Source organism: Thermobia domestica, chromosome 1, assembly GCF_964235325.1.
Source record: "Thermobia domestica chromosome 1, izTheDome1.hap1.1, whole genome shotgun sequence".
Lineage (NCBI taxonomy): Eukaryota > Metazoa > Arthropoda > Insecta > Zygentoma > Lepismatidae > Thermobia > Thermobia domestica.
The window spans coordinates 361,159,426-361,175,648 of record NC_137454.1 but is presented as its reverse complement, the minus strand read 5'-3'; the positions used below and the strand labels follow the sequence as shown (position 1 = coordinate 361,175,648).

General features: G+C 36.2%; 1 protein-coding gene across 2 annotated transcripts in view; it reads left to right on the top strand.

The window, feature by feature from the left end:
- The window catches only part of SIDL (SIDL trafficking protein particle complex subunit 10), a 99,082-nt gene extending 86,333 nt beyond the window's left edge, over positions 1-12,749 (top strand). Inside the window, exons 20-21 of one of the 2 annotated variants that reach the window (XM_081730547.1) lie at positions 976-1,150; positions 12,139-12,749. In XM_081730547.1, the coding sequence (XP_081586673.1) occupies positions 976-1,127 (152 nt within the window). In that variant the 3' untranslated portion in view covers positions 1,128-1,150; positions 12,139-12,749. Of the gene's footprint in view, positions 1-975; positions 1,161-12,138 lie in introns of both variants that reach the window. The other variant, XM_081730539.1, reaches the window with a different exon arrangement.
- The last annotated feature ends 3,474 nt before the right edge of the window (positions 12,750-16,223 follow it).

The window sequence follows — 16,223 nt, the reverse complement described above, 5'->3', positions numbered from 1 at the left end:
GCATTTGTTACTTAACTCTGACGTCTCAATATATATATATTGTCTGTCTGTTTGTATGTATGTACGAGGCGCATCCAGAAAGTAACTTTCCCATGCGTCCCATAGCTAGAAAACGCGAAGCGACTACGTGTACGTGAGAGAGTAAGGTCCTAGCATGGCACAATCACTAGCAGAACTTCCCTAGTTTTGTGTTGAAGTAACTGACCCTAGAGCACAAAGCAAGGCGCACAGGGTCAGCATTGACATTTTTGCAACGATACAGCTGGCGGTGGATTTCAATCGGTGCTATGCCCTGTGCATTCAAAAACTTTATCACTGCTCGCACTTCACACGCGGCGGGAGCTGGAATAGGAACGCCAGTCTTCAATCACTGCCACGACGCTACTGAGAGAATTAGGGAAGTTCTGCTGGCGCATGCGCCATGTTAGGACCTTACTCTCTCACGTACACGCAGTCGCTTCGCGCAACATATGGTTTCCTAGCTATGGGACGCGTGGGAAACTTACTTTCTGGATGCGTCTCGTATGTATGTATGTATGTATGTATGTATGTATATATGTATGTATGTATGTATGTATGTTCATTCATTCATTCATTCATTCATTTTGACTTAACGGAAGTAGCCAATAGGCTACAAGGAGATGCTAGATTGCCAAGAAAGCTCATAATTTGCAAAATGTTAATATTATATGCTAGCTGAAATGCTCGTTTGTTGCACGGGGAGAATGTATTTATGAAAAGTATTAAGCACTCCCTTTAGTATACCCTTGGGGATGAATTTTGACTTAAATGGCGTCGAGAATACCCCGCTTTATCTCAGCGATCCCCTGGAAACTACAGATTGGACAGTAATATCGATCGCTTTCTATTATTAACTTATATTTCTTTGTCAGTACCTTGAAAGAGACTTAGTCCCACACTTTGTTACGCATGTAAGAGTTGTGTACTGAAGTAAGACTTTGATCTCTGTTTCAGATTCAAGTCGTAAGCCAGAAATAGGTACTGCGAGTAGTACACCACGACTAGAGCCGTTCAGTCCTGGACAAGTATATAATTGCAGCAAAGCGCAACAGGTACATGTGTTGCCTTCTACAACACCAGCGACAGGGGATACATCGCTAACATAATGGGAAGCAGGAGGATGAGTTAGGTACAATCTTGTATGTATCTGTGTAAAGTCAAATAAAATGAAAATCTAAGTCAATAAACGGGTTAACTGCTGTATCGCTGGACCAATTTCAGGAAATTTACCGGGTGAATTGGAGAATTAACTTTGGTTTGTGAGGAAGAATGAGTGAAAGTCAGGTGATGGGAATAGTTGAAGCTAAGAAGGGGTTATTTTTGATGTTTAAGCGACAGTGAATGTAGAGACGGATGGGAATGTTTTGCGGAGAGATACATTTTATGATTTATGGGCGGGAAAGGTAGTGTGGAAATGCCGCGTATAAGTGAGGGTTGTAACATATCGTGTTTAAGTTTTATTCAATTGTACAAAAGTAACGAGTGTCAGTAGTTTTAGTTCTGTGAGAGGCACGGTCTGCTGAACAGGTGAACAGTTTCTCGTAAGTGTGGAAACGAATTGAAACTACAGAAAACAACAGAACATACAAGGATATATGTAAGTGACTTCTAACTCAATCTATGAAATGAAATGAAATCTTTAAGTTCTCGTCCCACGCTTACGCCGGCTAGGCTTAAGTAGACGGTGATGATGAGAAATGAATGAAATGGTGGAATGAAGAAAATGGGAGGAAACGGGAGAAACGCAAGAAAACCCACATATACGATGTTTGTCCACCACAAAGTTCACTTGGCGCGAGCTGAGATCGAACCACGGACCCCGTGCACCAGAGCTGAACGTTCTACCACTGAGCCACCGCGGCCCTTTCTAACTCAACCTAACCTAACCTAATTTAGTTCATTTTGGTACTTTTTTTTTTTCGATTTTCGTGTTGTCCGGCGATACAGCAGAAATGCCCAGTAAATAGTCTCTTAAGTAAATATAAAAGTTCATAATAAGATTAAGAAACCGATGAGACTTTAGCATAGTGAGGCAAAAAATTGAGTATGTCTCAAACCCCGATTATTCAATTCTAGTAGGTCTATGGTATGATTCTTTTATGTTGAATAAGGCGTACAATTTTTTTTTCATAAAACTTTACTCGAGATCTTATATCTGGAGCTGTTGCATTGACTAGAGGTCAGAAGTGCAAATTATTAAAAGTGCATGTCAAGAGCAGTTTTAGTGTTAATTTAAATTGCTACATATTAGCAATATGCTTAAATGTGTTTTAGCATTATTTTTATGAGGGACAGTCACTAATCCTACTATTTTTTTTTAATTTGTTTTTTTCCTATCCTCCCATGGCCACTTTTTTCCCCATCTTTGTTTCCTATGTGCCTATTCTTCCCCAGTGAAGCTGAGCTGAGGAACCTTGCCATGCTCCAGTTTCTTATAACGCAAGCTGTATTAGCATTTTCTTTCAGCAGTGTGTGCAGCAGTATTGGCTAGGCATTAAGGTGTGTTGGTATTCACCAACATATCCCAACGCCTTCTAATATTGCTGTACATAATACGCGTCCTGAAAAACCTGGAAATAAAAGTGTGTCGGGGAAACGCTTTGGAAAAGTTATGGAAAGCACACAAATGATGAATATCCTGGGAATGTCCTGGAAATTATTTATAAAATGTCCTGAAATTTATGTTATATAACAGTTGTTAGAATTGTATATATAATTTTCAGAGCTATGATGAATGAAATGCTGTTACGTTATTTATTTCAGAGGGAAAAACTTTGATCAAATAATTCAGTGTTTAATTAGATTCAAGTATTTTATTACAGAGAAATAAGTTATGAATCTTCTTTTTCCATTAGAAAGATATGAAGTAATGAAAAATAATGCCAAAATAAAGTTCGTCTGTAAATAAAAGAACTAGAAGGATAGTAGGAAGGTAGAGAAATAGTTAATATTTTTGCATGCATTAATTAAATTTACGTAATCAAAATTATATATGAATATCGGCATGTTAAAAGTGTTAAATGTCATGATAATCCTATAAATAAGAGTTAACTATTTTTCTTTTTCTTCTGAGGTAGTACGAATATGTTCTGAATTCTGAAGATATTGGAGCTTCATTTTTAAATTTATTTTACTATTTTGAATAACAAATAGTTGTCCATTGGGGTGAAGGGTGGCCTTTTCTTACAGTACATTTATATATATATATTCTGTCCTTCAGATCATAATATTCCATTATATAAACCAAACTGTCCTATTTTATAAACCAAACTGTCCTATATTTTTTCAATGTCCTGCTGGGAGGCCTGGTAAGTGAAAGTCAGGTGAGGAAGAGTTAAAGTTCAGAAAATGGTTGTTGCTGTTGGGTGTTTTTGATTATGTAAGGGACACTGTGCAGGCGGAAGGAACTATTTGGCGGAGAAGTACATATGTTATGATTTACTGGCGGGAAAGGGTGTGTGGAAATAACAAGATTGTGACATATTGTCTTTGAGTTTTATCAAGTTATACAACCAAAACGAGCGTCAGTTGTTGAAATTGTATCAAAAGGCATGGTCTGCTAAACAGGCGAACAGTTTGTCGTAAGTGTGGAAACTAACTGAAACTACAGAAAAGAGGAACATCTAACCTAACCTATCGTAATCTAACGTAATTTAGTACATTTTGGATGGCATTTAGTACCTCCGCCAAAGCTGTGCAAAACATAAGCCCTCCATATTATGCCGTTAGTGTTTTTCCACTATCTTCGTTTATACGTAGGTAGACTCACCGCCGCTGACTCGCTATGGACCCACTCCTTTACCAGCGCTCGGGCACCCTTGCTCCGTTCCTGCTGTGATAGCATTTGTGCTTTTTAGTGGCCATCTAGCACATTGTGTTCTGTGCACTAGTTTTTATACCATGCCTCCATACTGTATTTTGAACAATCAGGCCAAGTAAGCCAGAGTCTCAACCTAGTAATTTGGGACAGAAAGGAAATAATATTCCGTTTCTCTCTCTCCTTTTTTTTTCCGATTTTCGTGTGGTCCGGCGATACAGCACTAATGCCATACATAACATGAATTCATTAATATAAATTTTCCAGAATTCGTGTACAGGATTTCTGTACAGTATATGTACAGTGAAATATCTCAATAACGGACACACCAATGCAATGGAATAGATATTTGTCCATAAATAACAAGTGTCCATTACATAGAAGTTACACAAATTTAGATTACTCACAGCTCATGTAGTAATTATATGCACTATGCAGTACATACATTAGTTTTAAATGTGAGTATAGCATAATAATATGGAAATACTGTATAGAAATTCGAATTAGGGGAGAATGAGGCCAACTACCTCTTCTGTAAAGAAACGAAAGTACTCCTAGAGAATTGTTTTGTGGATGTGTACTGCAAAATTCTTGTGTGTCGTTTTCATCGCAAGCGCAAGTCCCACTATAAATGTTCATCAGCTCGCTTACTGACTATTAGAAGTAAATGTAACGAAAGAAGAAAGTTGAACATTATTAAATATTGAAAATATGGACTAACTAATCAAGCTGATTTATAAATTTCGTGACGAAAAGTCTGCAATAGTTATCTGCCGTATGATCCTGCGGATACTAGATTCTGGTCGAAATTTGGTTGTAATTGCTGGTCAGTTAAAGGGGTCAGCGCAATAGTGGTCTTACCCCAAAAAAAAAAAAAAAAAAAAAAAAACAAAATGTGAGTTTGCTGTCATCTTTTGGTGGTTGAGTTGAATTGTCTTCCCCCTATTTGGGTTAGGCAAAATTCACATCATAAAGATACGTTTGGATTTGCTAATTTATTCCCTAAAACGAAATTCTTTATTATATAAGTGCAACAATGGTTCAACCCCAGCACATCAACGTCACTTTTATATATATATATATAGAACCAAATGTTGACGGTGCAGCGAGTATTGAAAGAGAGAAGTAGCTTAAGGAGAAATCGTCGAAGGAAAAAGACAAAAAGAGTAGTTCCATACCAGTCTTCGCAAAATTTTACGTACAGCAACGTAACGCAAAAATACAATAAATCATAAGTGCTATGCCGATTATCGCAAACTAAATCGAAAAATTTGAGTTGCTTTGACACAAACCGTTACAGACTGAGACCCGAAGAGTGCTAATTTGTGGGCTATTTTTGAGTGATAGAAAAAAAAATACGAAAATATACTCCTGTTGAGTGGGTAGAACTGATAAGAAATATTAAAACCGGAATGAAAAAAAAATGTTTAATGTAACTGCAAAGCGCTTAACTGCAAAGATAACTAATCGCAAATGTACACTCATGTCCAAAATTATTGTCGCATGTCTATAAATATGTTATTGTAGAAGTATAATTTGATAACGATTTCGCCCAGTATTTCTAATAATGTTAGCATGTGCATAATCGGCAAAGACATGTATGTGGCAAATTTCATATCAAAAGAGAAGTGAATAAGAACAATATAACGAAAATAAAACTTTTCTTGTCCATTTTGCAACATTTTGTTTTACACTTTCCAATTGTCGTATTTTTAATTATTTTCCTATGAAATTAACCACAAACATACATTTCCCGATTATACACATAGTAACAGTATTAAAAGACCCTGCAAAATCATTATCAAATTATATTCCCACAACAAGACAGTTATAGATATGCGACAATCATTTTGGACATGACTGTACAGAAGATAAAAACCTGTTGCTTTTAGTCGCCAAGTTTTTCTCATGAATACCGCTGTAAGTATAGAACAAAGTATTTCTATTCGGATATACATTTGAATCTTGTTAAGTGTCAGAAGAAAGAAAGAAAGAAAGAAAGAAAGAAAGAAAGAAAGAAAGAAAGAAAGAAAGAGAGAGAGATAACATTTGAGCTACAAAATGTTACATTTGAGCCAAAATTTACAAAATCAAGGCCGTTAAATCCAAAGAAACTTAAGTGTCAAAAATCTTCTTACAAATGAGCCGCTCGGGGAAACATAATGGTAAGCGCCACTTTTAACGAAATTGAGTTATTAGGCAGAATGGGTTGGAATCGAACCACAGAATAGTATGTAGGTAGTTTAATTTCGCATATGTACGTGCAGATGGTAGAAGTAGTTTGTTTGCTATGTGCCATTGCGTTGAAGTGCATGGGAACATTGATCTTTTTTCCCAGTTTTGTCGAAAGTTAGAAAATGTGACATACCATTATGTTCCCCCGAGCGGCTCATATGTATCATTCATTTCCCATTCATTTTATTAAGACTTCCAAACTATGCTATACATAAGTGCCGGAAGTCCTATATAAGGGCAATGTCCGTGCGTCTGTCTCTGTATGTTGACAGGTATTAGAGCGAAAATGATAAGATATATGAAGAAGCGGTTTTTCGCAATCGATTCAGCTACCCAATAATAGGTTCCGGCTTCTCCGTTAACCTGTTATTCATGTCGGAAGTGGTTGAAATTAGCTACTTTCCGGTTTCAACGTTTTTCGCCGGAGAACGAAACTGTAATAGATAACGACAAGCTGTTTTTGCAATCAATTCAGCATCTTAAGAAAAACATATCATCCTCAACACTGCGAAACCAGCAGCAGTTGAAAATTACTAGTACTTCCGGTTTCAATATTCATTTACATAGAGCAAAAACTGGAAATTATATCGAGAAACGGTGTCTTGCAATCAATTGCAGCGTTTGAAACCTTTGACTATTTATTCAAACCGGAAGTGATGTAATATCAACCATTTTCGGTTTCCACAATTAATCGCTATAGAACAGAAAAGGAAATAAATAACGACAAGTTTTTTTTTTTTTTTTTTTTCAATCTGCTCTTCGTCTCAAGAGAACATACCGTCACCATTTACAATAATACTGAAATCAGAAGTGGTTGAAATTTACTATTAATTGGAGTTTTAATACTTATTTCGGGAGAGGAATAGCGTTGAAGGACATCGAGAAACAGTTTTTAACACAGATTCAGCGTCGAAAGAATGAGTTTTGTCTCAATTTTTATATATATCCGTTGAAACCGGAAGTGGTGAAAAATCTGCCTTTATTTGATTACAACATTTATCACAGCGACAAGCAGATTTTTGATATGGATTCAATACCAAGAATATGTTTCAATCACGTGTCTTTGGCGTGGGAGACCCGGGTTCGATTTTCGGTGGGAGCTCATGTGGTTCGGATTCCACGTTAATCAGTAGGGCCATATCTCGTATAGCCTTGGTGCTGAAGGGGATGTTAAAATCAACTCAACTATTCTTTTTATTGCAACCAGAAGTGATAGACATCAGTTACCACTTTCTGTTGTAATATTAATCTCTATAGAACAAAAACATTAAGAGATTACTCGCCATGGCTTTTTGGCATGGATTTAGCATCCAGAGAAGAGAATCTATCTTCAATCTTATTCCCCTGTTGCAAGCCATATCTATAAATATACTACTACAGTTCTAAGTGTTGATTTTTACATAATTTGGAAGTCTACTGTAGTTTCATACTGTAAAACAAGGTCCACTTGTGTTATAATTTCATTTCTAGGACAAAGGAAGGTGAGATAAGAAATTAGGACAACGACAATGATCTTTTCGATATTTCAGACTACATATAAAATGTGTTATCGTGTTGATTACTAAATTAAACTACTAAGAAACCCAATTACTATTAAACTGCATGTCGTTACATGCAAAAATTGGCATTTTACTTTATAAACTGTAATTGCCTTTTTCATGTACAAAAGAAAGGTCACTGTAACAATGGTGTAACCAACAAAAATGTGTTATAGGATCTGATTAAGTGATAATATCTTTGTTAGTTCTAAAATGCAGAGCGTATAACTTTGCACTGAGGTTGACAAACTAAAACCAAGAGCGTCAAAATATTAGTTGTTTTTTCTCTGCTTTTGGGGGCACTGTGGCTCAGTGGTACAGCGTTTACCTTTGGTGCGCGAGGTCGCTGGGTCAATCCCCTGCCAAGTAAGCTTGTAGTGGACAACATCGTATTCGTGGGTGTTTTCGGGGTACTCCATTACTTCCCATTTTTTCATTTCACCAATTCTTTCATCATCATTCACTTGTTTTAATCATCGTCTCGTTTAGGCTAAATTGAAAGATTTCATTTCATTTTTTATTTTTTTCTTTGCTTTTCAAAAATGACATTTAGACCATTGTTGCTTTTACCCCTTTAATTGAAGATTTATTTTCAGATTACAGAAAGTATTTTCTGTGCTAACAAGGGACATCACCCAATTGTCCGGCTCCGATTTTAATGAAATTTTTATTGCTGATAGTGGACATGTATTCATTACTTGTGATGACAGAAATTTTTGCCATCGTTCATGTTTTCTATTTTTTAATAATTTTTAAAGGTTGTGATGTGGTTAATAGAGATTACTGCAGAAGTCCCTTACTACCCTTTGTAAACGGAGTATTAATGAAAGAACAACCATGTAGATACGTATAAGGCCTAGGGGGAATTCGTATGGTACGTATGACCTTGACGGCAGCCATCTTGAAATCCACCATTTTGAATTAAGGTCAAGTTTTTTAAATGGGAATGGGGTAATATGATACATAATTTCGGGCTAGAATTTAATCAGGAAGACAATGGTGAAGTTAGTTTTAAGATGCGCTCATTTGGTGAAAAGTTACAGGCATATTAATTGTTTATATTTACTATGTGCGTAAGTCCCTTATCTCCGCTTCTAACCCGCGTATTAATGATAATAAGTGGATAAAGGTTTCGGTAATACATATTATGCCTAGAGGGAAGTAGTACGATAAGGGTATCATTGACGGTAGCCATCTTGAACCGCCATTTTGAATTAAAGTGAAGTTTTGAAAACTGAAAACCATAGCATGTGGCACCAAATTTTAATAGTAAATTTCCCCAAAAGCCAATGGTATGCTTATTTTTGTTCTATAGTTAACCAGTATGAATTTATGACTCTTCTAATGTGCACGAAACGTCCATTATTCGATCTTTCAAATTGGCAACACATCTAATTTTCATCGCATGTTTTAAGATTCCAACTGGCACTTTGCAATTGTTTCCATGGCTCATGTTTTCTAAATTTATTATATATTTTTTTAAGAGTTGCGATTTGTCAGTTCATGAATAGTGTTGGGATAAGCATCCAGCAATCTTTCTGAATTTTGAAGACTTGCCATATAATTATTAATTTCCTAGGCAGTGTAATTATTTATTTTATCCCAGAGTACATGAGAACCTATGGACCTATGTGATGTAAACAAATACAAATGAAATAATAAGAAATTTGTGTAACACGAACTCACAATTATCATGAAATGTAGCTTACATGTTGCGCAAACGACAAAGTTTTTTTTTTTTTTTTTTTTTTTTTAATAAATACAACTTTGCAACTTTAAAGGAACAGCAGCAATGATAGAAAATATCAAACAGACATAATATGACTGTTCCCAACACACTGTTTGTACCATGAACAAAATATGAAAACAGGGAACTTGTTTATAAAAAGGTGTAACTTAATTGAGTTCCCGATCAATACTGATTATAAATCTTACAAACATAAACCATCGACAACAATCACTAGAAAACGAATGACTTTTTTGTCTGACTATCTAAAATATTGCCATAGAATATAAATAAATAAATAAATAAATAAACAATAAACAAATAAATATAAAACAAAACAAAAGACCATTGATTTACACAACAATCATATTTCGTTTCCTTTTTTGAAGTGAATTTTCAACTTATTTCTCGTCTCATCTATTATCCATTACAAGCTACGTCTCCGGTATTACCTGAATGCAAAGTTGGAGTTCTTTCGTTCTGCGATGATTGATGTCAGTAAACGAGTTTTTGAATTGCAGGTATAGGAAATAAATAATTACATTGCCTATGAAATTAATAATTACATGGCAAGTCTTCAAAATTCAGAAAGATTGCTGGATGTTTATCCCAACACTATTCATGAACTGACAAATCGCAATTCTTAAAAAACTGTAATAAATTTAGAAAACATGAGCCATGGAAACAATTGCAAAGTGCCAGTTGGAATCTTAAAACATGCGATGAAAATTAGATGTGTTGCCAATTTGAAAGATCGAATAATGGACGTTTCGTGCACATTAGAAGAGTCATAAATTCATACTGGTTAACTATAGAACAAAAATAAGCATACCATTGGCTTTTGGGGAAAATTTACTATTAAAATTTGGTGCCACATACTATGGTTTTCAGTTTTCAAAACTTCACTTTAATTCAAAATGGCGGATTTCAAGATGGCTGCCGTCAATGATACCCTTATCGTACTACTTCCCTCTAAGCATAATATGTATTACCGAAACCTTTATCCACTTATTATCATTAATACGCGGGTTAGAAGCGGAGATAAGGGACTTACGCACATAGTAAGAATAAACAATTAATATGCCTGTAACTTTTCACCAAATAAGCGCATCTTAAAACTAACTTCACCATTGTCTTCCTGATTAAATTCTAGCCCGAAATTATGTATCATATTACCCCATTCCCATTTAAAAAACTTGACCTTAATTCAAAATGGCGGATTTCAAGATGGCTGCCGTCAAGGTCATACGTACCATACGAATTCCCCTAGGCCTTATACGTATCTACATGGTTGTTCTTTCATTAATACTCCGTTTACAAAGGGTAGTAAGGGACTTCTGCAGTAATCTCTATTAACCACATCATAATCTTTTAAAAATTATTAAAAAATAGAAAACATGGACGATGGCAAAAATTTCTGTCATCACAAGTAATGAATACATGTCCTCTATCAGCAATAAAAATTTCATTGAAATCGGAGCCGGACAATTGGGTGATGCCCCTTGTAAGTAAGTATGAGCTGAGAGTAATTCTTGTCTGCTATGAAAAGGTTATTAAAATGTTGGGGAGTAAGAGAACACAGTCCGTGTCCATATCTGAGACTGTACGTACAAATGATGGTTCTGTTTTGTTTTGATTTTGAGTTTATTGTCCCTTTCATCGTCGAGGCTATATGAGACATAGACCTACAGCTCACCAAGTTTTACACCCTCTACAAATGTTGAATATGTGCCCCTTTGATGACACGACACACATCCAGACGATACCCGAGCTCATTCCATACATTTTATAGCATAGTCCTGTCAATTTTCTGCACTGCAACTCTGAAAATGAAAATGAAATGAAATGAAATCTGTAAGTTTTACGTCCCACGGTTATGCCGGTTAGGCTAAAGGAGACGGTGATGATGAGAGATGAGTGAAAAGGTGGAATGAAGAAAGTGGGAGGAAACGGGAGAACCCCGAGAAAACCCACGAGCACGGTGTTTGTCCACCACAAAGTCCACACGGTGCGAGCTGGGATCGAACCTGGGACCCCAAGCACCGGAGGTGAACGCTCTACCACTGAGCCACTGCAACTCTGATGCGTTCTTTGAGCTCGACTAAGGATTGCAGTAGTGGAGGTACGTCTTTAACGTACCGTCTCCTTTAGCCTAACCGGCATAATCGTGGGACGTAGAACTTAGAGATTTCATTTTACTTCTTTAACGTACCTACGTTCATCGTAGCATTTCTTGTAGCAGATGTGCTGCCAAAAATTTCATATAATATTCTATGGCATCAAAAGTATATGGTGCTTTTAAACGGTAGCATTTTGATAAGCATTTGTCGTGACGTAGCGAACAAATCACTGGAGAAGAGCGCAGTTATAGCTCCGAAATTAAGGGTGAGGTAGCTAAAGCTACAGTAATTGTAACAACAGTTCTCGCCGGTCATATTTAAAAACGAAAATCACAAAGAAGTATGTGGGCAAAGAGCATCCTTACTCCAACTCATTTTTCTTTACTACAATTCAATTTCCCACACAACACAAAGAGCATGGATATTTGGCACTAGATCTTTCACTTCTTTTTAACACACCAGAAATGCTGGGAAAAATGGTACGAAATAGAGCAGGTTCTATCGACAAGAAATGCCATAGGATATGCCATGGCATGGGAAATGCTATAGCATTTTCTACTTTTCACGGTAGGATATCGATTATACGATTTTTGCTACGAGAAATGCTACGATAAATGCTTCCGTCTAAAACTAGCCTAACTGATACTGATGTTTTACTCTAATAATACTCTTTTATTTCAGTTTATATTGTGCACATACCATGAAATAAGGAAAACAATCTGTATTGGAGACTGAATCTCATTGCTCTCTGCAACATGGACATATATTGGTGTAATTCAATGCTTTTACTATGTAAATAAGGTGTAAATGGTGTGAATCAGCAGGCGAAGAAATTAATTATATTTATATGACGTAAGTGGTCTTCCAAGATCAGTAGCTATGATTTCAACTGGTAGCAACTCGAAGTGTTTCTCTTACATCCGTCCGGATACTTGCAAGCGTAAACACTGGTGTTGCATTTTCATGTGATAAATGATGGTATTATTTTCAGTTATGAAAAAAAAAAAAAAATGCTGAATGGCCTTTGTTCATATTTGTTGCTGTTGTATCAGTATTTATTCATTGAGTATCTTTTCTTTTTATATATAAAATAATAAAAGACATACACATGTACATTATGTAGCTTTAAGAGACAAAATAAAGTATTTTGTAAATATTGTTTTGCAAGGTATAATGAGAAGTTATTGTATAATGTTTTGTTTATGTTAAGTGGTGACTGAACTTGTATATATGGATGAAGAATGTAACAAAACTTTCTGTTAATTGATAAGTAAAAAATATTTCTTAAATAAGTTAGTTTCTTTCACAGAGTGAAATTACAGTAGACTTTCAAACTATAGGTTTCCAATAATTTAACCAGAAGTGATGTATTGATGAATTCCAGTTTCTGTAGGCATATAAGAGGCGAAACTATGCTCTTAGAATGCTGAATACATATTATATTTTGGTCTTCAAAAATTTAATATCGGGTGTCCCAAAATTCATGCAAGAAGTAATTTTAATAGAAAATACAGGTTTATAATTAAAAATTGTAAAATTTTTTTATTGATTCATAAAGTATACAGTATAGAGTTATATATGGATTAGCATATCGGGTAAAAAGCCTCCACTGCTTTGCTGCCACAAACGCACTTTTTTGTTGAAATTTTCTATTACCATTTTGCATAAATGTGGCTGAATTTCATTGATACAACACTCAACTTCTTCCTTCAAGGTGTGGGCGGTCGTGGATTTATTGGCATAAACCTTGTTAGACTTGGGAAAAAAAAAAGAAAGAAAGAAAGAAGTCCAACGGCGTTAAATCACATAATTTGGGCGGCTAATTCTGATCATCAAAACGGGAAATTACAACAAACAAAAATGACTCATGCAGTAATTGAATTGTTTCTCGAGCTGTATGGTACATGGCAGCGTTTTGTTGAAATCACATGTCGTCCACAACCATATATTGTAATTTAAGCACAAAAGAATGGTTAATCATGTCATAGCGAGCACCATTAACTGTTATTTTGCCTAACCAGCCGCAGTTTCAAAGAAGCATGGTCTAGTGATGCCTCCAGACTAAAATCCGAACTGCTTTGATGTCTTGTGTTGAAGACTTGTTGAAGGACGGCCAAAGTGTTTAAGTTCACATAATGATCAAGTTTCCCGAAATTTTTAAACTAATCTTTTGACAGTTGATCAAGTAAAATTACTTACCTGACCGTATTTTGTACAAAAATTGGGCAGTGTAGCTGCCAAACGTTCATTATTTTTAATATATTGTTCAACGATGAAAACGCCTTGTTCTTTCGTATAGTGCTCCATTTTTAATAACCCTGAACTTTCAGCTGTCATGCTGTCTTTTTTCCCCCTTGGCAACACATTGCAACACAAATGGCGCAAAACTTGCGTGAATTTTGGACTAGACCCGATATTTAATCTATCAAAGTTTATCGCTATTTATTACCGGTTTTGCTCTACGGAGATCAATATTAAAACCGAAAGTTTCAGGAGAGTCCAGCCACTTCAGGTTTTAGTTAAGGGTGAAGAGATCTACTTTTAGAGATAATAAACTAATATCAGAACAGAGTCGTCGCTATCTTGTACCATTTTCGCGGTATTACGATTAAACTTCAAACCGGAAATGGTATGTTTTTAGCACTTCCTGTTCGAATAGAGTGATAAGAACAGAGATAAAATCTATTACTGGAACGCTGAATCCATATCAAAACAGTCTCAGTCTCTCTCTTTTCTCTCTCTTTCGCTCGCTTTAGGCAGGTTGCGGATCACAAAACATTAAGAAGACGTGAGTGTAATGCAGGGATAAGATACAGAAGTTGAAGCAAGAATGGAGAGAAGTGGACCTCAATAGAAAACAGTTCTCCAATTTTTATATGGAGAAGGGTCGCATTTTGTGTGTTTTTTCTGGTCTCTGGTAGATTTTTTTTTAAGCTGAAACAGTGTGAAATGCAGTTTATGCCCCTGCTGAGGCGTACTGGGCCAATGCGACCTGACCCGACCCGAACCATGCTATTCAATGCGGAAACACCAAATAATTGATTATTCGATTCTATAGATGATCTAATTGTTGTTTTCAAGGCCCTTTCAGTTAAAGAAGAAATTACAATCTCTGACAATTGTGACGTCGTAATCAGCATACCAAAATTTCTTTTGTATATGATTTATTAGTTCGTTCAATAGGATTTCATAAATATTGTGGCTTACTTTTAAAGAGTTTGGTTTACCAAGGCTCCTGTATGTATTGCAAAGTTCTACACGTGCTCCCAACACCACGTGCTGGTTGTATACACTTCAGACAACAACTACGAATAGACCGTTCATGTGTTGTGCATGGGCCCCTTAGGTCGATCCCAGCTCGTGCCAAATGAACTTTGTGGTAAACAAACATGATGTGCGTGGGTTTTCTCGGGGGTTCTCCCGTTTCCTCCTACTTTCTCCACTCCATAATTTCATTCATTTCTCATCATCACCGTCTTCTTTAGCTTAACCGGCATAACCAAGGGACGTAAAACTTAGATTTCATTTCAATAACACGAAGAAGTCGTCAACCTTCGCTAATGATCGTCAAGTGACGAAGATCAATGAAATCAGCAACATTTATGGATAAAAGGAACCAGAGCACTCCAGCGATTGATCATTACTTCCTTTCTCTAGGAGGCCTGGTCCTCTGAGAGTTACTTTATCTTTGCCAATCTCTAGAACGCCTGTTCTCTGAGAGCTCATTTATCCTTACCACTCTCTAGAACGCCTGTCCTCTGAGAGCTCCTTTATCCTTGCCACTCTCTAGAACGCCTGTCCTCTGAGAGTTCCTTTATCCTCAAAACTACCTAGAACGCCTGATCTCTGAGAGTTCCTTTATCCTTACTACTCTCTAGAACGCCTGTTCTCTGATAGCTCATTTATCCTTACCACTCTCTAGGACGCTTGGTCTCTGAGAGCTCCTTTATCGTTGCCACTCTCTAGGACGCCTGATCTCTAAGAGCTCCTTTATCCTTACTACTCTCTAGAACGCCTGTTCTCTGATAGCTCATTTATCCTTACCACTCTCTAGGACGCTTGGTCTCTGAGAGTTCCTTTATCCTTGCCACTCTCTAAGATGTCTGAGAGTTTCTTTATCCTTGTCTCTAGGACATTTGGTCTCTGAGAGGTACTATACACACTCCTTGGCCCTAAAGAGCCTTGGATCCTATCACCCTAGAACGCATTGTCTCTAGGTTCCTACAAACTTACTAACAAATATTCAAGAGGAACCTATATTGAACTGTAATTATTATTTCTACTGTATGTAAGAACAAATTTTATAACAAAAGGCGATTGGGGAAGTCTAAAATTTCCGTGTACCACTTTTAAGCTCTACTTTAAAAATACAGAATTTTACAATATTTACCTTGTCCGTGTGTTCGTTCATCTGTTCAGGAGACAAAAATGTTTAAGAATCACTTGATGAATCAGTGCCAAATTTGGTCAAAATGTAAAGGATGAAAAGTGAAGTGAGTTCGTTGATCGAGGCCATATTCAAACCGGAAATGGTAGAAATTAACAATTTCTGTTTTTTTAAACGTTGATCACTATAGAGTATAGGGAGAAACAGTTTTCTGCAATCAATTAAGATATCTCAAGAATACATTTCATCTCCATCCTTAACTCTCTATTAAAACTGAAAAATGATAGAAATTCACTTCAATTTCCAGTTTCTACACGCCGAAAACGATAAGACATACGGAGAAGTATTCTTAAAAATCTATTTAGTGTTCTAAGAATAG